The 21,626-nt window shown below is 63.3% G+C and overlaps 4 protein-coding genes across 4 annotated transcripts; 3 read left to right on the top strand and 1 right to left on the bottom strand.

The window, feature by feature from the left end:
- Window positions 1-5: 5 nt before the first annotated feature.
- CHLRE_13g579326v5 (uncharacterized protein) lies at window positions 6-3,321 on the top strand. The gene has a single exon (XM_043069525.1). It carries the CDS (start codon window positions 36-38, stop codon window positions 336-338), a length of 303 nt encoding a protein of 100 aa, XP_042917500.1. The 5' UTR covers window positions 6-35; the 3' UTR covers window positions 339-3,321.
- Window positions 3,322-6,159: 2,838 nt separating this feature from the next.
- Window positions 6,160-8,732, top strand: CHLRE_13g579300v5 (uncharacterized protein). Its single transcript, XM_043069524.1, has 5 exons — window positions 6,160-6,478; window positions 6,641-6,673; window positions 6,839-6,884; window positions 7,036-7,408; window positions 7,621-8,732. Exons 1-5 carry the CDS (start codon window positions 6,379-6,381, stop codon window positions 8,251-8,253), a joined length of 1,185 nt encoding a protein of 394 aa, XP_042917499.1. The 5' UTR covers window positions 6,160-6,378; the 3' UTR covers window positions 8,254-8,732.
- Window positions 8,733-9,079: 347 nt separating this feature from the next.
- Window positions 9,080-13,355, top strand: CHLRE_13g579250v5 (uncharacterized protein). The gene is made up of 2 exons (XM_043069523.1): window positions 9,080-10,172; window positions 10,284-13,355. The coding sequence occupies exons 1-2, from the start codon at window positions 9,480-9,482 to the stop codon at window positions 12,792-12,794; spliced, it is 3,204 nt and encodes a 1,067-aa protein (XP_042917498.1). The 5' UTR covers window positions 9,080-9,479; the 3' UTR covers window positions 12,795-13,355.
- Window positions 13,356-13,390: 35 nt separating this feature from the next.
- On the bottom strand, window positions 13,391-21,239 carry CHLRE_13g579200v5 (uncharacterized protein). The gene is made up of 8 exons (XM_043069522.1): window positions 19,273-21,239; window positions 18,499-18,873; window positions 17,936-18,007; window positions 17,378-17,499; window positions 16,941-17,099; window positions 16,316-16,416; window positions 15,589-15,786; window positions 13,391-15,088 (listed from the first exon to the last, which is right to left on the bottom strand). The coding sequence occupies exons 1-8, from the start codon at window positions 20,944-20,946 to the stop codon at window positions 14,784-14,786; spliced, it is 3,006 nt and encodes a 1,001-aa protein (XP_042917497.1). The 5' UTR covers window positions 20,947-21,239; the 3' UTR covers window positions 13,391-14,783.
- Between the last annotated feature and the right edge of the window lie 387 nt (window positions 21,240-21,626).

Genomic DNA, 21,626 nt, shown 5'->3' with positions numbered 1-21,626 from the left:
TCGGCTTTGGGAGAGAGACTGCAAAACGTTTGCCGATGACGTGCAGGCTGCGAGAGTGGTCGATCCATTTTAGACATCTGTCTAAGGCGCGACACGTTGGTGTCAACGCGCCGGCATGGCCGACTGCTACGGAAGGCAGGCGATGTGGTATATTTCATAGTTCTTCACAAAATCTTTTGGGTGCTGGTTCAGTATTGACACCTGTGCTGACCGGGTGGGTCTGCGTATTTGGCTTGGGAGGGCAAAGCCAGCCTCATAAGCGAGGCAACCGCATGGCGCGGCATACGCTAGGCGCGCATTCAGATATTTGTCCTTTAGATATTTGCACCAGCCATTAGCCGTGGGCGGAAGACATGCGGAGATTGTGGCTTGGTTGTCGGAGACCTGTTTGCATGCGGCGGTGTGAACTGGTATGACTTTGATGGCCCTTGGCTGCGAGTTTGATACACGTCAACGTGGCGCTGATAGTGACAAGCCTGGTGGCAAGTTTGTTGGTGGGACTGAGACGTGTGTGAGGTTGCAATGCCAGTTTTGATGGAAGGTTGTTGACGTTAACTGTTCCGGGGCAGTGTGCAGGTGTTTGCTGTTGGGTGTTCACAACTTCGGACAAAAAAGGAAGCTTTGAGACTTTGCTGGATCCCTGAGCGTTGGCCCGCAAGGCGGCACGAGGTGCATGCGGAGTGGCTCTAGCGGCTGGCATTAGAGCAACATGATGTTAGTGCAAGGAGGGGTCGCGTGTTGGCGTACTCCTTCAGGTCCTCGTGCTTGTGGGTCGCGTGTTCGTTGCCAGGGAGGTGCGGACGACCGGCGGCGCTCACGATGGCGACCGCCTTGCGTCCGCACAGCACTTGCAAGGCCTGGGCAGTTACTGCCCATTTGCATAGCACGGCATTGCCTTGTCGGGTTGCATGCGTATTTGGGATTGACAGTAGCTGGTTGTGCGGCTGTCTGCGTGCCGGCCAGGACCACTTGCTGAACAGGTTAACTTTGTTTGCTGGAATGGGAAATTTGGGATATTCTTTACATTGCCCTCAGCTTAAAAGCGGGGATCGGCTAGCGGGCCCGGGCGTTGAGACTATTTGGTTTAGTCCACTGGTGAATGCGTCAACTGGCATTGGTCCTTTCTGTTTTACATGTCGCAAACCGTACACGGCATTGAACACAACACAACCAATGCGAACGAGGGGGCTACTTTGGAGCTCTGCTGGCGGTAGCGTAGCAGTTGGGCGGTGCAAACGAGAGCTCTTGCGCCTGGGTGCGGAAGGCCGCGCGTGTGGGCGTAGCACTGTCAGCATGTTTCAGCTGCCGCTCTGAGCGCAGCAGCCCCTAGCCGGCACCGGCGGTCAGCGCGGCCGACACTTCGGCAAGCAGCGATTGCTGGTGGAATTTTGGGCAGCACGCGGTGTGCGTTGAGGAGGCGTGCTGAGTGATCATGCCCGACCTCGGGGAGGAAGACGACGAGCCTCTGCGGGCGGGCCGCAAGAGGAAGCGGCGGGCCACGCACCATGGCAGTGGACGGCTGTTGGCCCGGACAGCTGTGATGTTTGGAGCGGCGGCGGTGCTAGAGCTAGTGTGGCTGGTGGTGTTGTCGCCCACGCGCGCACGTGCGCGAGCGTAGATCTATATATGGGTGTTATCTATTGACATGGATGGTGGTGGCGGTTCATGTGGATGGTTGGATGATGGAGAAAAGTTGCGGGGCGGGGGTAATGTGGGTTTGGAGGTGTCAGTTGCTGGTTGTAGCCACGGCGGTGCGCCCCGCCGCGCGGCATGGCAATGCGCAGTGAACAGGTGGGCAGCTTGTGAGGTGCGGGCGACTGCTGCGGTTGCACCAACGTGGCCGCCCGTGCGTATGATGGGAGGGCAGAAAGCTGCGGCACAATCTAAGAACCGGAGAACTAGAGACGTGTGCCCAAATATAGTAGGGTGATGGCGGGTGTCGCAAGTCCAGCGGTCCTAGTCGTGGATTAGTTCAAGCAATGCCCTAGGAGGTTGCTTCGGCGGGTGCAAGCGCGTCCTTTAGTTGGGTGTCTGTACATTCTCGGAGCGTGTCGCGCCCTCCAGTTCTTGTCTCCATGATTTGTTTTGGCATGATTTGTTTTGGTTGACGGTGTGGGTGTGACGCACGAGGGGGGCGCGTGCCAGATGATAGGTAGCCCGGTGCGGCTGCCGGTAGCGCGGCACGGGTTGCTGGAGATCACCACACATGTTTGCAAACACACACACACACACGCCGCCAGCAGTTCGGCGCACATACGCTTGTACCGGTATCAGGGTGTGTGGTGGTGCGTGCATGCTTGCGTGCATGGCGCCTTTGTTTGGTGTAGGGGCCGGCATCCAGGAGACACTTGCCGGCGCGAGCGGCTGCAGTGCCTCCGCGGGTTGATGCTACCGTGGCTGCGCTCAGGCAATGAGCGCATGCGCTGGGTCCTGGTCGGCTGATCGTCGAAGACGGTGTGTGGGGCGTCGGCTTACGTGTTTGTTTCCAACGGCAAACTGCAACTGCCGCATGCGAGGTAGGCTGACGGGCCGTCACACGACCCGTTTGCCCCCGCAACGGCAGGCGGGGTAGGGGCGCAGGCGGTCAGTCTGCAAGAATCCACGGCGGCACCTCTTTAAACTGCCTATGTGGAGGTTAAGAAATTCTTATGTTTTGTGTTCTCTTCAAGCCACGCGTACAGCCGCACGTGGCAAAAGTATGTACGTTTGCGGTTTGTGTGTCGAAATTGGTTGCGGCGGGCTGCGGAAACGGCAGCAAGCCAAATGCCTCGAAGCGTCTGGTGATTTGGCTGCAGGTACGGTAGATAGAGATACGCGCGTGCATTTGTCGCAAGATGTGGCGTGTTGTTGGTTGGTTTTCATGTCAAGCGGCTTGTTCTGACGCGGCGTTCGCCTCTGGGGCAGTAGCTTTTTGTCAACCTTGCTTACAGTCTTTGTTTTGCATGGCCTTCGCAGGTGTCGAGAGACGGGGGTGAGACGGTGGTGCCTGCAAATGAATGTGGGCAAGTTCGGCTGCAGAGCATGCCAGGGGAAACTGTAGCTCGAAGCAATTTGAGGATGGCAAGGAGCGCAAATGCAGTCAAAGGGCTCAGCGCCTTCACGCCCTTGGCGGCGGATGGGTGGACCAAGCTTACACGACTTGTAACATGGATGTCAAGCATGTGATTAGCTATAAGTCGTGGCGTGTGAGCCACGCGCCTCCTTCTGCCCAGATGAACCTGCATTTGCACACGGGCCTGGCGTGGAATGCAACCAGTGCTCGTATCTTAAGAAGGCAAGTGGCAGATTGCTGAAATAGGGCATCTTTAATTTTCAACCCGCTGCCGCCGCATCTTTCATCCCAAAAATTTTCCGGGGGCTCCGCCCCCGACCTATGCACGGTTCGTGTCAAGCCAGGGGTGTGGCAGGCCGTGTCAGCAATCTCTCAATCCCCCATTCGTGCCGTGCATCCATCTCAAAACAGAAACTCCACATACACAAACACACAGCTTGGTACACATGGCTGGTACTGGGCATCTGGTGCAATGGCGAACAAGCTTGTCCTGTTGCAGCGTGCCAAATGCGGGTGCGGTTGCCCCCAGCCCACATTCCGGCTCCGGCACAGCAAAATATTCCGCCGCACCGCATGTGCCACTGCTACAGTATGCGGGGTGAGGTTGCTGTTGCCCCCAGCCCACATTCCGGCTCCGGCACAGCAAAATATTCCGCCGCACCGCATGTGCCGCTGTCACAGCGTGCAGGGTGAGGTTGCTGTTGCCCTCAGCCCACGTTTCGGCTCATCCGGCACAGCAAAATATTCCACCGCACGGGATGTATGTGCCCCTGTTACAGCGTGCGGTCTGTTGCCTTCGTTGCTGAAAAAGCACCGGCTCTATGGCTCCATGGCAAAACGTGGCCCATCCCCACGCGAAACCCCAGCGCCCTCTCCCACGCTCATCACGCTCACCCACCCACGTAATGACTCCCCTAGTAGAAGGCTGAAGGCTGCCCTATCTTGGTGTGCCCCCACGGTGCCAGCAGGACAATACAGTTTCCTGGACAATACAGTTTCCTGGACAATACAGTTGGCTTGCCCCTTCCCCCGAAGGGGGAGGGGCAATAGCCATTGCGGTCGCATCGAGTTCCCGCAGCGGGGCCCTCCCGGTTATTCCAGTTGGCTCGCCCCCCAAAGGGGGGCGACAGCCTTAGTCCTCGACCAGAACCATACATTAGGGTTGTTCTCTGTTTTTCATTTCGACTGTATGCAAATAGCGGCAGCTTAGGTCTATTTGCCAAGGCAAGAAACGTGTGGAAATACGCAGCACAGAAAAACTGGTAGAAAAAGCGCACCTCCGACCGAGGCCCTTGATGAGGAGCCATCAGCATTTGCAGGCAAGCGTCGAAATCAAAGCCAAGCCAAGCCAAAGCCAAAAAGCCACACGCCAAGCCAAGCCAAAGCCAAAGCCGAAGCCAAAGCCGAACAATGTCGCCTTGCCCAGAACTGGACGCTGTCCTGGCCGCCAATGTATTGATGCGGTGGCCAGTGCCCTACATTGTAGGAGATTGCTTCTTCGACGCGGTAGTGTGGCTGCTGCTGGTGTTCATGGGCATGCACACAACGACTGGACGACGCGTACGTGCTCGTTGCAACACTCCGCAACCGTGCTGCTGCGATGCGCCTGAACCTCGCCCCCAGCCCCCACCATAGCCAACGTCGCATAGCAAGTGCAGTGCACGCACATGCAAGGGCAGGAAGCGCAGCGCGAGCGCGCAACGCCGCAGCAACCCAGCGGAGCGATGTTGCCCGTGGGCCGAAAAATGTCTCCCACGCTGAAGCTTCACCTGCGCACTTCCCCTGTTACACCACGACCGCAAGCGGAAAATCCCCACAAAGGGCGAGCCATCGCGCTGCGGAGCGGGGAGGTTTTGAGTTGAGTTATAACCTTGAAACCCGAGCGCAGCGAAATTTGTCGTGCAAATAATGCGCCTTTCTATGTATGTATTGCAAAGCGTAACTTTATGAAAACGCAAGCCCTATGCCAGAGCGGGGCAAACGCACAAGCGCAGCGTTTGCATTAGAGCTCCAGCGCAACATACAATATATCACAAATTGTATCGATAATCAAGGCTCCCGGCACGGAAGGACGCAAGACGGAGGAATCGACGCGTTGGAGGATCCCGGAAATTGCGCGCGAAAGCGCGAGGCGCAAAAGGTTTGCGCTACCTGTTTTAGTTTCCCCGTAATGACGAATGCCGCGTTCTGTATTCTGCTCGCACATCACCCGGCACATCGGCGTTACTCTCGCCCGCTTCTCGCTGGCTTCCACCACGCCCTGAGTCCGTGCCCCCGCTGAGTCCGAGCCCCCATCCCCGCTCACTTACCCACCCCCAGCCCGCGGCGCCCTGAGCTACCGAAGGCAATATCATGACCGGTAGTATGGCTGCTCGCAGCCCCCAGCAGACCTATATGATACTTCCACCATCCGCCAGTCCATCCCACCCCACCCCATCCCCACACCACATTCCGGGGCGCACGGCATGGAGCGCCCTGAGGGGGGAGGGGCAAGCCGGAGTACTGCGTAGCGGTAGGTGTTTCCTGGGGAACCTCAGTCACCCTTGCCTTGGGCCCGGACAAGTGACAGAAACGCCCTAAAATGTCTTCTGCGAATCTCAGAAAGACCCCTCCAAACCTGAAGCGTTTCCACAGATTTTTGGCCACAAGAATCAAAAATTTCTTCCGCCGGAGGCATTTTTGGGCAAATTTCTGTCGAAAAGAAGGAAGATACGAGCACTGGGGGCAAGCCGGGGTACTGCGTAGCGGTAGGGTTCATGTGAGTCCTTGCGTGCGCAGGGCGCATGCCCCAAACCATGCCCCTTCAACCAGCTGATGGTGACCGCGGACGGCTGCTCCTGCTGCGCGAACTGCAGGCTGGCCGCGTCCTATACAGTGCCCGTGTGTGCGTGAAACCATGTGAAACCACAGCCATATCATACGTGCCTGGTGCGCTCTGTGGAAACCTGTGCTTTCAAAGTGATGATGCTCCCTATTTTTCTCTCGGTACAGCGTGCATCTGCGGCTCCAAGGAGGATCCAACCTGTCCTCGGCGAAACCCCGTTGCCCGCCCCAGCTGAGTCCCGCAATTGCTTCTCAGACATACTCAGGATCGCAATATGGATGCACAGTCGCATGTTATTGTGGTCCTGCAAAAGACCACACAGGCCAAAATTGAAGGCCGAAAAGACACGCCAGGCCGTGTTCTGAGGCCAAGTTCACGACGCCGCAGCTTTTTGCAGGTATCAACAATAAATGCGCGCACCTCGCCAAGCGAACCTCCAGTCCACCAGTTCGCCTGCGAGGCACGACTCTTTTGCTGTAACCAATACGTAGCCTCTGCCATCATGCAGAGTTTGAACGTACCTCTGCAGCCGGGCTCCCCGGGACTGCTGCGGAGCGGTGGTGGCAAGCGTGGCAATTCGGGCAGCCCGGCCGGGAGGCGAGGTAAGTTTAACGCATCCTTGAACGGCATCCTTGAACGGACACGGACACGGCATCCTTGAACGGACACACAGTGATGCTGTGATGCGCGTTGGCCGTGTATACGCTAATTTGCCAAATTGCTCTGGAAAGACGCTGACCAATTTGCCCTTTGTTCTTCCACAGGCGCAACTGCGTTATGCTGCCTCATTCGTTCAAGTTCGTGTTCCAGGCTCGCTTCGGCGCAATTGCCCAGGCGAACGGCGACGCCCTCCCTCCAGACGCCCAGTCTGGCGTGCCCCGCTTCGCCGGTCTCGCGGGTTTCATGCTGAAGGAACCGTCGCCCGTGCCGTGCATCCTCTTCGCCCCCACGTCGAACCGCAGCGCCATTGCTCTTGGACAGGTCCAAGAGCATCTACCGGTCCTACGTGTAAGTTGCGTGTTATCGCGCCTGCCATACCTTTGCATTCCACACGCGCAATGCTCACACCCGGGGTTGCCTGCTTAGATTTGCGGCCGCTTCAGCACTTGCCCCAGCACCGCGCTCATCTATGCTCTCCAACTGGCCCTACATCCTGCAGGTGCAAGGACCCGGAGTGCCGGTGCCAGGCCGACAACGGCGTGCACCCCAGCGGGATCATCCCGCCCCCACACGAGGCGCCCGATGAGGTTGTGCAGTGCCTCAAGTGCAAGGGCGACATGGCCGACACGCTGTTCCTGCAGGCCGACGCCACCAACCTGCGCACCGGCGCCGAGTTTGAGGTGAACATGATGGCGTCCATGGCGCGCGTGCTGGTGAGCAACCCCCTGCCCACGGCCGAGTTCTACTCGGTGCTCATCAACATCGTGAACCAGGCGGACGGCGGCGACGGCACGGCGGAGGCCATGACGGACGCCACCCAGCAGCTGAGCCTAAAGTATACGGCCGGCATCAAGCTCAACGACCTGAACGAGGTGCGTATGTCTTCGATAGGCCAGGGCTGTGATGTGACTCACGAGCGCACACGTTCCTGTGGGGTACTTCTGCCTGGCTGGAATGTGTTCACGAGGCACTTGTTGCATAGCTCTGTTCCCCTCAAATAGGCGCCTTGTCCACCTTTGATCCATCCCACACTGCCACTAACTTTCATCTACACATGCTGCATGACACGTTGACTGCTCCTCAGGTGATGGCCGTCTACATGCGCCGCTGGACAACAAGCCCGCTGTGTTCGCCACCCTGCACTATGGGTACAACATGGAGGCCGCCCGCACGGACTCCAACGCGGCCTCGGCGGCGGACAACGCCAACGTGCTGGGCCGCGGCGGCCTCACCGCTGGCGGCGCATACGCCGCTGGCGGCGACGCCAACGGTGGGGTGCCCCGGCGGCCCCCACTCCTGCCGCGGCCGCTCAGCCCCAGGCCGCCCTCTCCGCCACGGTGCTGCGGCTGCTCTAGCTGGCGGTGCGCCTGGCATGGTGGCGGCTGCGGCACCTGTGGCACCGGCCGTTGGTGCGGCGGCGGCGGCGGTTGTGCCCGGAGCGGCGGCAGGTGCGCAGCACGAGGACCTGCACCGCGACTCCAACGGCGACGTGCTCATGCAGCAGGTGCAGCAGGCCCCGCCGGCTGCGTACGCGCCCCCTGCTGCCCCGGCCCTGGCCCAGCAGCGTGGCGCCAGCGAAGTGCAGCAGCCCGTGGGTGCACCGCCGCCCCGCCGCCGGCTGTTCCAGGGCGTCGCGCCGCAGATCACCAACAACGACATCGAGCTGCTCAGCGGTGGCAACTCCAGCGAGCTGGAGGACAGCGGTGCCTCCAAGTGATGTGCGTGATCTGTGAGCGGCTTTTCAAGCGGGACACGTGGCATGTCATTGGGGGGGGCGGGCTGGTATTCAGGGTGCATCTGCCTTTGGCGTTACTAGGGACTGATCCATTTCAAGGCGCGTGCTGCGAGTTTTGCACCTGCTTTATATTCACAAGTGCCCGTTGATGACAGATGTCTCACGCTTTGTTCTCTGCCTGTCTTGCGGCTTCCTCCAATTGGGAACCCGGCATAAAACATGATGTGCTGTAGCCATACGACAGATCTGCGACCAAGTGTGCTTCTGCAATTGGCACCACGCTTGGGAGCGCAGAACCTAGGCCGGCACTTGGGTGGCAGAGTCGTGTGTGGCCGTGGCATGCACCTGCTGTTACGTGTGCCAGCAACCGGCTGCGGTGCCTTGCCTCCGCTGTTCGGACTTGGCCTTTGCCACTCGCTCTGGGTAGCCCTGTGCTGTCTGCTGTGTAAACCGGTGTTTCAGCTGTGTTGCTTGGTCCCGCCCACCTCGTGCCTTAGGCTCTTCGAAACCAGCCCTGCTTCGCCTCTCCTACGCCTGCGTGTTCACCCCCACCGCCTATGGACGCTACGCATCTGCTGAATCCGCCCTCCGTCACCTCTACTCAACAGCCCTGCTCCCTGGTGCACCCTCCGTCACTCAGCCAAACACCGCTGTATGTTACATCCCATGTCACTTGACTCCCTTGGGGGCACGCCCCATGGATCGCATGGCGGTCCGCTAGTGGAGTTGACAGTTCGTGTCAGGGTTCGTGTCCCGCAACAGCAATGGTTTTCACAACTCGTTACATCCTGCAACTTGCACGCCTTGTGTTGCGAGCCATTATGATAAAAATGCCACCTCGACGGCCTCGCGGTGCTGCAACCCTTGAAGTACGCCTCCGAGAAGGGCTGCGGTATTTTCCTGGTTTACGCGAGGACGCAGAGCTAAATTCCGCGCGCCTCGAGGACCTGGACGATGCACTCAAATCAGCAGACCTGGCCTTAATCGGCAGCACCACAATCCTGAGCGGCATTGTGGCTGCTCATGCTTGGGCCGCACGCGCGCTCGCCGCTGACGTTTTGCATGCCTCAGGTGCCTGGGTACTGGAAGTGACACTAGAGAAATTATATCGCCTCACAAGCCAGCAAGGCGGCCCGGCCGCTGACCGGCTGGTCCGCGCATTGCTCAGAGCAGACACGCTGGCGGTTTACTCGCGGTTGTGTTCGTGCATGCTGCTGCCCACCCGCGGCGCCGCCGCTGCTCACCGCGGCGCGACGCCGGGCAAAACCAAGCTGGGGCTACTCGTGCTGGTGCTTCAAACTCTTTTCGAGGTTGCCTCCTGCGTGGGTAAGAGCCCGGACGCTGGCCTGAAGCTGGAGCTGGTCGAGGCGCTGGCGCACACGCAGCTGCTCGAGCACGCCGCCCGGGCGCTGCTGCACGCCGCCCAGACCACCCAGGCTGCGTCGGCGGGCGCAGGCGCAGGCGCAGCAACAGGCGCGGCAGCAGGCGTAGCAGCAGGCACGGCGGCGGACCCGATCGCTGAGATGTGGAAGCACGTGGCGGCAGCAGCAGCATTCATGTCCGAAACGCTGCCGTGTCTGATGAATGGCCTCGGCTACACAGAAGTGTACCCAAGGCCACGCAACCATGACGCACTGGCTGGGCGCACACACAACCCGGACCAGTTCGACCTGCTCAAGCAGCTGCGGCCGCTGCTCGCCGGCCCCTGCGTGCAGCTCTTCGTGGCGTGGGCGGGCCTGTGCGCAGCCATGACCGTACGGCAAGGGGCCAGCGATGGCAGCACTGGGCAGAGCTTGGCACCTGCCGGGTCACAGCTGTGGCACGGGCTGCCGCCGACGCTGGTACTGCCCATGCAGTTGCGGCAGGCCGCATTCTCTGTCATGGCAACTGTTACTCCTCAGGTGCGTAACTGGCTGGCGGCAAGGCTGGAACTTGGAAGGGGACCCCAAGCCTGAAGTTGCTTAGGCTCCCAAACCGTGTTATGTTTGGTTTGCCGTGTCGCCGCCTTGCAGGTGCTTGCTGTCGTGCTCCAGGCGACTGTCAGCGGCCCCTGCGACCTGGCCGTCGCTCAGCCGCCCGTTGGCTACGACCGCCCGGCGCCGGACAGCCCACACCGGCAACCGGTGCTGCAGCAACAGGCGGTGGCAGCCGCGGCAGGGTCGTCATCGTCAGCCGCAGCCACGCAAGCAGCACTGGCCGACGTGGCAGCGCCGTTCAGCGCGCTACACGCGTACGCCCTGCTGCGAGAAGTCTGGTGCGGCTTGGCGTGCGACAGCAAGAGCCACATGTTTGACATGTGCGCCATCGCTTTGGTGATGGCCCGGCTGCTGACGGAGCTGCAGCCCCGGCGGGCGGCGGAGCTGCTGCCGGGCTGGTGGCGGCTGGTGGCGCAGGAGCCGTCCATGCTTGTTCAGCAACACGAGCTTTCGCGGGACGCAGGGATGCTGCTGCGGCTGCAGCTGAGCGCGCGGCCGCCGGCGGGGTGGGCTGCTGAGGTGACGGATGCAGCTTCCGTGGTCGCGGCGAGCGTGGACTGGCCGCCGGAAACGGCGCAGGTGCAGGAGGCGGAGGCGGGAACCGCCGGCAGTGGCGTTTCCGCGGCCGTAGCAGCGAAGGCGGCAGCCAGCCTGGCGTGCGGGAGGGACCCCAGCTACAGCCTGCGCTGCGCGCTGGACGCAGGAATGCTGCCGGCCGTGGAGCGGTGCCTTCGCGCGCCGCAGGCGTGGCAGCAGGCCTGCGATGGGCCGAGCAGCGCCTGCACGTTATTGCATGTCGTGAACTGCGTGCTGCGCTACTCGGGCGTGTGGCCCGCAGTGCTGGCGCGCGGGCCCGTGCAGCAGGCGGTGTCGCTGATTGCCACGCTGGGCGCAGCAGCTCGGCGGCTGCAGGGGGGTGACACGGCCGTTGATCATGTTTTGCTCGCCGCGAAGCCGGGCATGTGTGCGGCTGCAGAATGCGGCGCCGGGGGCTACCTGTGTGCCTACCTTGCCGCACTGCTGGAGCAGGTTGCGGACGTGCGGGCGCTGCGTGAGCGGGCACAGGAGCAGCGGGAGGGGCAGCAGCAAGCGAGGGGGCAACAGCAGCAAGGGCAGCTAGCAGCCACCGATATCACAGCCGTAGCTCCCGCACCGCTGTGCCTCAACTTGGTGCTGGAGTGGGTGGTTGCGCAGGACAGTAGTGCCACGCCCTCCCAGTGCTCCATCGCCTGGATGGCAGCGACAGGCGGCATGCCAGCTGCCGGCTCCCCAGCGGACTGGCAGCAGCAGCTGCTCACGAGCTTTGCGGTGCACCTCTGGCTTCCGTCGCTGGCACGGGCAACGGAGGCAGCCGTGGCGGACTTCGCGACGGCGCGCCCCGAGCGCAATCTGTCGCAAGCGGTCCTGGTGGGGCGGCTGCTGATGGATGTGCTCTGGCGCGAGGAGCGCCCAACGACTGTGGATGACGGCGGCACGGGTTCTGGTGCAGGAGCCGCGGCCGGCAAGGAAGTGCACAGCCCGCGGCCGGAGGCGGCGTGGTGGGAGGGCGTGCAGCAGACTGACCTGCTTGCTAACAGCATGCACCACATTGCGGACGTGCTGACAACGGAGGCACCAGTGCTGCTGTTCATGTGCTGCCCGGCTTGGCAGCAGGCGGCGGCGTTGGACCTGCTTCAGTCCTATTGGGCGCGCTTCCCGGGGAGGGCGTACGACGCCACCAAAGCCTGGGCAGAACGTATGGCGAAGGAGCAGCAGTACCAGCAGCAGCATAAAAAGGAAGGGGAGGAGGAGGAGGAGCAGCAGCGGGACGGCCAGTTGCAAGACGCGGCGGGCAGCAGCGGCAACGCGGCGCAGCAGCCGCCACCGCCCGAGCTAATGTTGCAGCACCTGGAGCCGCTGCCGGTGCAGCGCCTGGCGCTGTTGCATGGGCGGCAGGACATTGCGGATTACCTGGACTCGGCAGCTGTGAAAGCGAAGGAAGAGGTTGCGAAGCGGGTGGGGAACGCTGCGTCCGCGGCGGACAGCAGCACGGAAGCGCGCGGGCCAGCAGGCTGCGAGGACGGCGGCTCAGTGCTTGCCAGCGCCATCGAAGCAAGGCTGATGTCGGAGTGGCGAGGCGCTGTGCGGCCGCGTTACCCGTGGCTGCTGTCTCCAGGCGAGGTACGGGCGGGGCTGCATGACCTGATGGCCTCGCAGGCGGTTGCGGCAGCGGCGGCGGCGGCGGCAGGAACCGTCGGAGGCATTGGTAGCAGCAGAGCCGGCAGGAGCAGCACCGGTGCAGGACAGGACGGCACCAGCACTGGGCCGGCGTTTGGGCACAGGCTGTGCGGCAACCCGTACTGCTGCTCGCTGGACGGCCCGAGCGCGTTGGTCGCGCCTGGCAGCGGCAAGACATGTGTGCGGTGCCGTGCAGTCACGTACTGCTGCGGCGCCTGCCAGCTGGCGGACTGGCGGGGGCGGCACTCTGGCACCTGCAGTGGAGCCGCGGCGGCGGCGGCAGGGGCAGGAGCAGCATCAGAGAAGGCAGCGGCGTTGAAGAAGGCATGAGCATGCCGACATCGGTGTAGGTAGGGCAGAAGTCCCACTGAAACGCAAACATGGACCATCTTCAAAAGGTTACATGATGGCTGGGGAGAGCCGGCCGGCTGCTTGTAGGCTGTGAGCTTGGCGGAGGCCGTAAACAACCGTAAAGGCTCGATTGATTGCACGCGACGACACACGGGCGCCGGCGGTGTGTAGCGGAAGGATTGCGGGGCTACGAGTGGGGACAGCCAGTTCGGTTGTGTCAGCACAGGGGCATTTGACGTGATGAGCTTAAGCACTTCGCTACACATTAGTACAGCGTATGCTGTGTGGTTGGTAGGTAGTTGCTAGCCGGGGACTGGACCTCTGATGCTTGACTGCTTGTGTTACGCTTAGCGTTGCCAGTGTGGGAAGCTGCTGAGCAGATGGTCACGGCCAGCCCGGACTGAGCTGCCGGTATGGTTCTGCAGCAGTAGTTGACATGCGCCCATACCACCCCAACGCGCCCAAAATGCTGCGAATCCATTTGATATGACTGGCATAGCACAGCACAGTATGTGGCTCTTGATTTTCCCCCTTTCCCTGCTTGCCAGCCCGACAACCTCTTCCGGCGTAGTATGCGTTCGCATTCGCGTTCAAATTACACTCCGGTAGCGGAGTGCATACCAGCACAGCACATGTGGATGACACGAGGAAGGCCACGGCCAGAGCCACACGGCAGTCCACGCCAGCCCGCAGCCAGTCCCACGCCGCGCCTCCGCCCTCTGTGCCTTTCCACCCAACAAACACGTACACACACAGCTCCCCCGATTGACATTGAGGCGCTGGGTGCCCCTTGTGCGCACCACACACACACACACGCTCTTGTTCCCGCTTCGCGGTTCACGAGTGAGCAACTTCCTCTGCCATCACCCACTGCCTCCACTGCTCCTCCATCCCCTTGCTGCAAAAGACCACGCCCACGGCCCTCACGCGCTCCGCAATGCCCCAGCCTCAAGGTGTTGCCATGTCTACCTGGCTGCCTCCCAGACGGCCAGACCAGCGCCCTACATAACTACAGATGCCCCCATGCAGCCTACTGCGCCGCAGCAGCAGTGATGTCTCTCCTTTCTAGCTGCCTTGAAGCCGTGGCCTAACCGCCCAGTCCCGTGAGGCCGCATCGCACACGGCTGTGGGCGGAACGTTGCTCAACTCCACAGTCTCCACCGAAGTAGCTTTTATCAAACGACTTTGCCAGGCTCAGCCACATAGTAATGCTCAGCCGTGCTCCAGCCTTGAGCACGCTCTCATCTGAGTGCGGAGAAACGCGACGGACGGTGAGCGCCGCCACGCTCCTCCATAAGTCCATTTGCATTCCCTGTTCGCCACAATGCCCTTCCGCATGCCAGCAAGCAATCTATCACTATAGTTCTCTTCTCTTCTCTCCTACTCGGCGATCAAACCGGGCGCGAAATTGCGCAGCACTGCCGCCGACGGCGCGCCATAGCATCTTCATCCCCCTGCCGATCCTGAATGCCCTTGGCCGTCCGCTCCTGCCGACAGACAGGACCGCACTTGCTCGCGCTACCGCTGTTCTCGCCCACCCCACACGATGTGGCAGGCGCCGTCAACGGCCGTTTGCAACTCCCTTCAATCGCAGCTTGCAGGGCTACGGTATCACCATTTCCATGGCCGGGTCAGGACACGCACCGTACACGCTCACACTCTATGATAGCGAATGCAAACCGCGTTGAATGCACAAGCACTCCAACACTCCACGAAGGCACGCACGACGCCGCTCCAGCAGACACTTGCACACCAACACCCGCACCGCTAATAACTTATTGACGCGGCTCGCTGCCTTACACAGACGCATGTTGCGCACTCACCACACAGGCACCAACAGCTGACACCATTGTGCTCTGCCCGGCTGCTGCATTGAGCCGCCCCGGGTGAGAACCCAGCCACAGCCGCAAACCCCACACCCATCACCCCCAGCCAGCTACCCCGAACCCAAGCCTTTCCTCCACTCCCTCAATGCCCGGCCGCGCCAACCGCAACCGCCGCCGCCCCTTCCACCGCAGGCGGCGGCGGCGGCGCCGCCGCCCCGCCCGCCGCCCCGCCCGCCGCCGCTATGGCGGCGGCCGCCGCTGCCACCGCATCTACGGCCGCCTGCGCTGTCGCCGCCACGCCTGCCATGGCTGCTGCGCCCTGCTCCGTGCCCAAGAAGCAGGGAGCCACGTAGGTGAAGCCGTCAAACCTGCCCAGCGAGGCCACGGTGGGCGTGCCACACGGCGAGTCCACCGCCGGTTGGTCGGTCCAGATCTTGTCGAAGTTGCCTGCAGGGAGGCGGCGGCGGAGGCGGCGGAGAGAGGAGGTGGAGGGTAAGGTGGAGGGGGAGGAGGCGGAGGGGGTTACTACATGCATGATTAGTTCAGGAAGGGGGAGGGCACAGGGAGTTACAGTAGATGATAAGGGTGCTTGAGGTTGTCGTGCTCGAGCAGCTGTCACGCCGTGGGTGCAGGCGGGCAGCGCAGCGGTGTCGCCCGGCGCCACGCCGCGCCGTCCGTCGCTACGCCGCGCCGCGCTCGGCAACCCATCCTGCCCCGCTTCCCTGTCACACACGCCCTTCCCCCGCCCTGGGCCGCCGTCCCAACCCACACACGCACCAATTGTTTGGCCTGGGAATGGAATACCCCGCCCCCCCGCTCCCTGCCTGTGCTCCGCTAGTTTAGCTTGGTTTGATTCAGTTTGGACAGGTATCTACAACCCGCCCCACACGCACACGCACACGCACACGCACACGCACACGCACATACACACGCATACGCACACGCACCGATGTCCATGTTGCATGTGACGGTGGGTTTGAACTTGGACTCGATCTGCCGCGCCTCCAGTTTGGCCCAGTTGATGGACTTGAAGAAGGCGTGGCGCTTTACGGCTGCAGAGCCGTCCGCGCCCGCCCCCAGGCGCTTGTTGGGGTCGCGGATGAGCAACCCCTTGAGCAGCGACTGGGAGTCGGTGGACAGGAACTCTGTGTGGGGTGGCGTGGGTGGGGTTGCCAGGATGTTTGGAATAGCCGTGAAGCAGCGGATGCACTGGGGTGAGGTGTGTGTGTGTGTGTGTGTGGGGGGGGTTGTAGATACCGGCCCGAATTCAGCCGAACCCAATGCGTGAGAGGTGGGGCGACATGCATTTGAGTTGAAGCAAGGAGTGGAGGAGTAGCCAGGCAGGCTGCCAGCAGGTGGGGTGGGTGGGAGAGGTGCGGAGTGTTGCGTGTACTTGCGCGTGTGAACCGTGCGTGTGGGTGTAGGAGGCGCGCAATGCGGTGTTGTTGAGCCGGCCTTGGGCGGCTGCGGCGCGGTTGCATGCGGCTGCAGCGCGGCTTTGCTGTGCCGAGTGCGGGACACGGCGCGTTGCGGCGCGGCCCACTTCACTGGGAGTGTGTGTGTGTGCCTCCCCCCCCCACCTGCGCCCCCCCCGACTTAGCTGCAGTTTCTTCGTGCAGCGCGACTGTGCTAGGTTCAAAGTTTAACCCCCCCCTCCCGCCCCCCTCGACTCACTGGGGTACTTGACTTTGCCTGTGGCGATCTGCTGCTGCAGCGCCTGGCGGCTCTTGGCGCGGAAGGGCGGCACGCCACACAACATCTCGTACATGAGGATGCTGAGGGGGGCGGGGGGTGGGGGATTGGGGGTGGGTGGTGGGGGATTACATGCATTAAGTTTACGAAGTGAAGTCGTAGCCAGCGGGGAGGGCGGTAACAATCATATGATTGATTGAGTGAAGGGGGGTGAGAGGGAGGCGGGGTGGAGGGAGGCGGGGTGGAGGGAGGCCGGGTGGAGGGAGGCGGGGTGGAGGGAGGCGGGGTGGAGGGAGGCGGAGGGAGGCGAGAGGGGCAGCAGGTGACGTGAAGGGGGCAGATGAGCGGGGGAGCAGGTGAGAGGGAACGACGATGGGAGGGAGAGATGTGAGGGAAAGCAGATGAGCGGGGGAGCAGATGAGAGTGAAAGCCCCCTTCCTCCCACAGGTGAGAAAGGACGATGAGGGACGGATTTTGCATAGAGCTTGACGGTTTCGAGCCCTCCACCCATACCTTCTCCCCCTCGTCCCTCCACCCCCCTACTGTACCTGCCTACACCTTCATTTCTTAATTAATCATGAGTGTAACCCCCCACTGTGCCGCTCACCCCGTGCTCCACCAGTCCACCGCCTTGCCGTGCCCCTTGGCCTCGATGATCTCGGGCGCCATGTACTCCATGGTGCCGATGAAGCTGTTGGTGCGGCTCTGCTCGCAGCCCATGTTGCCCTTGGCCAGACCAAAGTCCGTCAGCCGCACGTGGCCCTCGCTGAGCGTGGTAGGGAGGGAGGGGCGCAGAGGTGCAGGTGGTGCAGAAGCGGAAAACTAATGTGTCTAAAGAGCACAAGGACAACATTACGCGTAGGACAGTGTATGGATGCAGAAGCGGAGAATTGGTGTGTGTATGTGCGTGTACGTATGCGTGTGTACAATATGCATGTGTGTAGTTGGGCAAGGCTAAGGGGTAGTCGACGCCCAAAAGCCCCAAAGCCCATCCCTCTCCCTCTCCCTCCCTCCCTCCCTCTCCCCCTCCCTCCCGCCACCCACTTGTCCAGCAGCACGTTCTCAGGCTTGAGGTCGCGGTGCACGATGCCGCGCGAGTGCAGGTAGGAGATGGCCAGCACGATCTCCGCCGTGTACAGCCGCGCCACGTCCTCGCTGAACACGCCCTGCGGCGCGGTTGTGTGTAATTGTGTGTACTTGTGTGTGTGTGTGTGTGTGTGGTTGTGTGTGTGTGTGTGTGTGTGTGTATGTGTGTGTACGTTTGTGTGCGTGTGTGTGCGTGTGTGTGTGTGTGTATGTGAGGTGGTGTGGCGTGCCAGTACTCAGTGGGCTGGGTTGAGCCTTGGGTTGAGCTGTGCGTACTTGGGAATCGGCAGGTGTTGTTATTGAGCTGTGTGCTCACGCCCCGCCCCATCCCGCCCCGCCCCGCCCCCACTCGTGCTGCAGCCCTCCACCGTGTAGCCTCGGGCCCCTGCGCCACCGCCCATCCCCCAGTACTCCCCTCCTGCCCCTTCCCCCGGTACTCCCCTCCTGCACCATACCTCCGTACTCCCCTCCGGCGCCTTCCACCCCCGCCCCCAGCCAGTCCTTTCCCCCCCCTACCTGCCGGTACAGGTTGAAGAAGAGGTGTCCGCCATTGAGGAAGTCCAGGACCAGGTACAGCTTGGTAGGCGTCTGGAGTGAGGGTAGGGGAGGAGAGGGGAAAGAGGAGGAAGGGAGCGGCGGGGAGGGCAGGTGAAATGGAGGGGCGGGGCTGCAGGAATTCGATCTGTGATTCGGTCCTGTGATGGGGTCTCGTGATGATCACGGTGAGTAATGATGCGAGCGCTGCGGCGCTCACGTTTCGGAGCCGCCAGTGGGTCAGCGGGCGGTTTGGGCAGCCCGGCACCTGGAGCCCAGTAGCACAGGCACCGCAGGCCGCGACCTTTCTACTGTTGCACGCATCCCACCACCGCCGCCCCCCGTCACTCTCGCCTGATGCTTTCATACCTTCGCCTGGTGCTTGCACACACAGACACACACCTACCCACACACAACCACACACCCATACGCACACACAAACACACATCCACACACACATCCCCACCCACCCATACACACGCGCCTGACGCTTTCCCGCCCCCCCTCCCCCCGCACCCACACCCACCGCCATCCCCTATCCCCACCTTGCCCGGCGGCACGAACGGCTCGATGTGCGCCGCCGCCGCCACCGCCTCCGCGCGCTTGGCCGCCTCCTCCGTGCCGTGCAGCTGCGGGCAGCTCACTGGGCCGTCTACCTCCATCTCCAACTGCGCCTCCCGCAACAGCAGATCGCCAGACGCGCCGTCGCCGCCGCCGGCGTGGTCCGACGCCGCCTCCACCATTGCCTCATCGAGGCGGCCGGCGGCGGCGGCGGCGGCGCCGCCGTCGGAGGCGGACGGCGAGCCGCCGTTGAGTTCCAGGGCGGCGGCGGCGGCGGCGGCGGCTGCTGCTATTGCGGCGCCGTCGGGCTGGTCGCCGCTGATGTTGTAGCTGAGCGCCTCGGAGGGGCGGCTGGCGATCTGAGGAAGGAGGAGGACAAGGGGCGGGAGGAGGAGGTTAAGGAGGTGAAGGGTGTGGGGCAGCAGGAGCACGGCTCAGGGCCTGGATGTGGGGTCGGTCTGTGTGTGCGTGTGTGTGCCTATGGTCCGGTCCTAGTAGGGTGCCGCGTCTGCCACGCGTGCACAGGACAAACCCTCCCCCCCCCCATACCCCACAGCGCCGACGGACTCATCTACCCAGACCCGCGCCCCTCATGCGCCGCCGGCGTGCTTCCCCTGCGCACTCAACGCCGCGCGGTCCCGCATTGCCCACACAGTACGACCCGCCATCACGTACGTCCCTGTCACTGTCAGCTGCCTCCCCGCCCGCATTCCCCATGACCCGCGCCTTCCCCCCCCCTTGTTTTCTCGCCCCCTTACCGAGCTTGTCCGGCTGGCCTGGCTATGCGTGTCGAACTGCTCCTCGAACGTCATGCTCTCCTCATGCGGCCCCGCCTGCAGAGCCCGGCCGCCCGGACCCGCACCCACGCCCTTGCCGCCACCAGCACCAGCCGCGGCGCCGGCCGCGCCCGCCGGGGCCGCCGGCGGCGCTGCCGCGCCGCCCTTGGCGGCGCCCGGCGGCGCCGCCGCCGCCACCGCCGCCGCCGCCTCGGCGGCGGCCTTGCCGTCTCGGCGCTGCTGGATGCGGCGGCTGCGCTCCTCGTCCTCCTCCGCCTCCATCACCTCGACCATCGTGAGCTGCTGGCGGCTGCCGCGGCTGCGGATGGCGATGGGCATCGAGGGCGTGATGGCGGCGGAGGAGGAGGCGGCGGAGCCGGAGCCCGGCGACAGCGTGTGGGCGCCGCCGCCGCCGCCGCCGCCGCCGCCGCCGCCGCCGCCAGGCGAGGGCGGGACGAGCGGCGCCATGCGGCCGCCGCGCGCGGGGATGGGAGTGGCGGAGCTGCTTGGCGGGTGGCTCGGCTTGGGGCCGTGGCCGTGGCCGTTGGCGGCGCCGCCGGGGCCGCGGCGGGGGCTGTTGTGGTTGGAGTTCTCGGCACTGCTACCGCCGCCGCCGCCGCCACCGCTGCCGGCGTTGTTCAGCGCCGCCGTCAGCGGCGAGGCCTTGCGGGTGGGCTTGGCGCCCGGGGCCTTGCCGGTCGGCGTCGTGGTGCTGGCGGCTGCCGCCGCCGCCGCCGCCGCGGCTGCGGACGTGGGGTTGACGTGGAAGCCCGCGGGCGGGGCCTGCGCTGCGGTGGTGCCGAAGGGCGTGGGCCCCGCGGCGCCCGGCGTCGTGTGCGGCGCGGCGGCAGTGCCCGCGGAGGCCCCGCCGCGGGCGCCGCCGGAGCCGGTCAGGGCATTGACAGCGGCCTGCTGAGCCAAGCCGTCGAATGCGGGCTTCAGTGAACTGCGACCGTTTTGCTGGTGTTGTTGCTGCTGCTGTTGCTGCTGCTGCTGCTGGGCCTTGCGGCCACCTTGCTGCTGGTGCTGCGTCGGCGGCGCACCGGCAGTGCCTGCCCCCGCCTGGCCCGCCGGAGGGGGCGGCGGCGGCGGCGCGTGCTGCGGCTGCTGCTTGGCGCCGCGGGCGCCGTTGGGCTGCGGCGGCGGCGGTGCGCCGGCGCCCGGGAAGCGGCCCTGCGGCACCATCAGCGGTGCGCGGGCAGGCGCCGTCTGCTGTTGCTGCGGGTGCCCGGCAGGGGGCGGCGGGTGGTGGCCATTAGCCCGGCCAGCCTCGCCAAGGAGCGGCCAAGCGTTCGCCGGCGGGGCAGCAGGTGCAGCTGATGCAGGCCTCGGCGCCTGTGCGGGCGCTGCAGCTACCGGCGCAGCGGCCGTCTGGGCGGGCCCGGCCACGTTCTTCCAAGACTTGGCTCCCGGCGCCTGGTTGCCGCCCGCTGCAGCGACGTTTGCAGCTGCGCCTCCCAAAGCGGGAAAGTCGGCCTCCTGAGGTGGCTTCGCAGGCCCATGGCCGGAAGCTACCGGGTGGGCCGAGGCAGGCGCGCTGGCGCCAGCATTCTTGTGATGCGTATGTTGCTGTTGGTTGTGCTGTTGGCCGGACTTGGCCGCCGAAGCCCACTTCGTTGGGTTGAATTCGGCCGCTGACGGGTTCAGCGTCGGCATTCCACTAAATCCGCGAGCGCAAGTAATACAAGAGCAACCCTAAGAGAAGAAAGTTCAAGGCTCCTGCCTGCAGTTCTGACTAGTCAGCTTGTCGATTCCTTCAAGGGCCGGCTCCCTGACACAGGGGCAGAGGTAGCTTCAGGTTCAGGTCCAGAAGCATACGTGCAAAATCGGTTCGCGCAAAAGGCATAATGCCAGAAAGTTTGTTCTAGCCTCTCGCGCAGAACGCTTGAAGTTGCAGAGCGGATTTAGACAAATCGGCGTTATGTTCTTGCTGCGTATGTGTCCTGTGGAGAGTCTGCAGCTATTCGGCGCCAGCTAGTGCGAAAATTTGGCGGGCAACATCCCCTTCCAATGGAGATGCCGCAGCCTTTCTCGCCGTGGCCTTGCCCAAGCCTGCGCCTTTCTGATGTGAAGCTGTCACACAATCCTTCACAAACGCAAACAGGCACGCCCATTTCCTACCGTCTGCCTTGCCGTTGTGTCAATCACAATCACCCCGCCTTTCACGCAACGAGCTGTTCTCTGCCCTGGGATTTTGCACCTGATGTAATTCAGCCCCAGACCCATATGAAAATCTAGACCGGCTATACCTGAACCAGTGCCGCGCGCCTGGCGGAGTGCGCCTGCAGTGTGGAAGGCGGGCGGCGGGGCTCGGCGGGGCGGGGCCAGGCGGGGGT

The sequence above is a fragment of the Chlamydomonas reinhardtii genome, chromosome 13, assembly GCF_000002595.2.
Source record: "Chlamydomonas reinhardtii strain CC-503 cw92 mt+ chromosome 13, whole genome shotgun sequence".
NCBI classification, from domain to species: domain Eukaryota; kingdom Viridiplantae; phylum Chlorophyta; class Chlorophyceae; order Chlamydomonadales; family Chlamydomonadaceae; genus Chlamydomonas; species Chlamydomonas reinhardtii.
Note: the sequence above shows the minus strand (reverse complement) of the source record. Positions and strands in the feature narration are given on the sequence as shown.

Excerpts from the sequence above, each read along its gene's own strand:
- CHLRE_13g579300v5 (XM_043069524.1), top strand. The coding sequence starts at position 6,379 with ATGCAGAGTTTGAACGTACCTCTGCAGCCGGGCTCCCCGGGACTGCTG. Across the intron at positions 6,479-6,640 it reads CAGCCCGGCCGGGAGGCGAG|GCGCAACTGCGTTATGCTGC; the intron begins GTAAGTTTAACG and ends GTTCTTCCACAG. Across the intron at positions 7,409-7,620 it reads AGCTCAACGACCTGAACGAG|GTGATGGCCGTCTACATGCG; the intron begins GTGCGTATGTCT and ends ACTGCTCCTCAG.
- CHLRE_13g579200v5 (XM_043069522.1), bottom strand. The coding sequence starts at position 20,946 with ATGCCGACGCTGAACCCGTCAGCGGCCGAATTCAACCCAACGAAGTGG. Across the intron at positions 17,100-17,377 it reads GAGAACGTGCTGCTGGACAA|CGAGGGCCACGTGCGGCTGA; the intron begins GTGGGTGGCGGG and ends TACCACGCTCAG. Across the intron at positions 16,417-16,940 it reads GTGGACTGGTGGAGCACGGG|CATCCTCATGTACGAGATGT; the intron begins GTGAGCGGCACA and ends CGCCCCCCTCAG.
- CHLRE_13g579250v5 (XM_043069523.1), top strand. The coding sequence starts at position 9,480 with ATGCTGCTGCCCACCCGCGGCGCCGCCGCTGCTCACCGCGGCGCGACG. Across the intron at positions 10,173-10,283 it reads TGGCAACTGTTACTCCTCAG|GTGCTTGCTGTCGTGCTCCA; the intron begins GTGCGTAACTGG and ends GCCGCCTTGCAG.
- CHLRE_13g579326v5 (XM_043069525.1), top strand. The coding sequence starts at position 36 with ATGACGTGCAGGCTGCGAGAGTGGTCGATCCATTTTAGACATCTGTCT.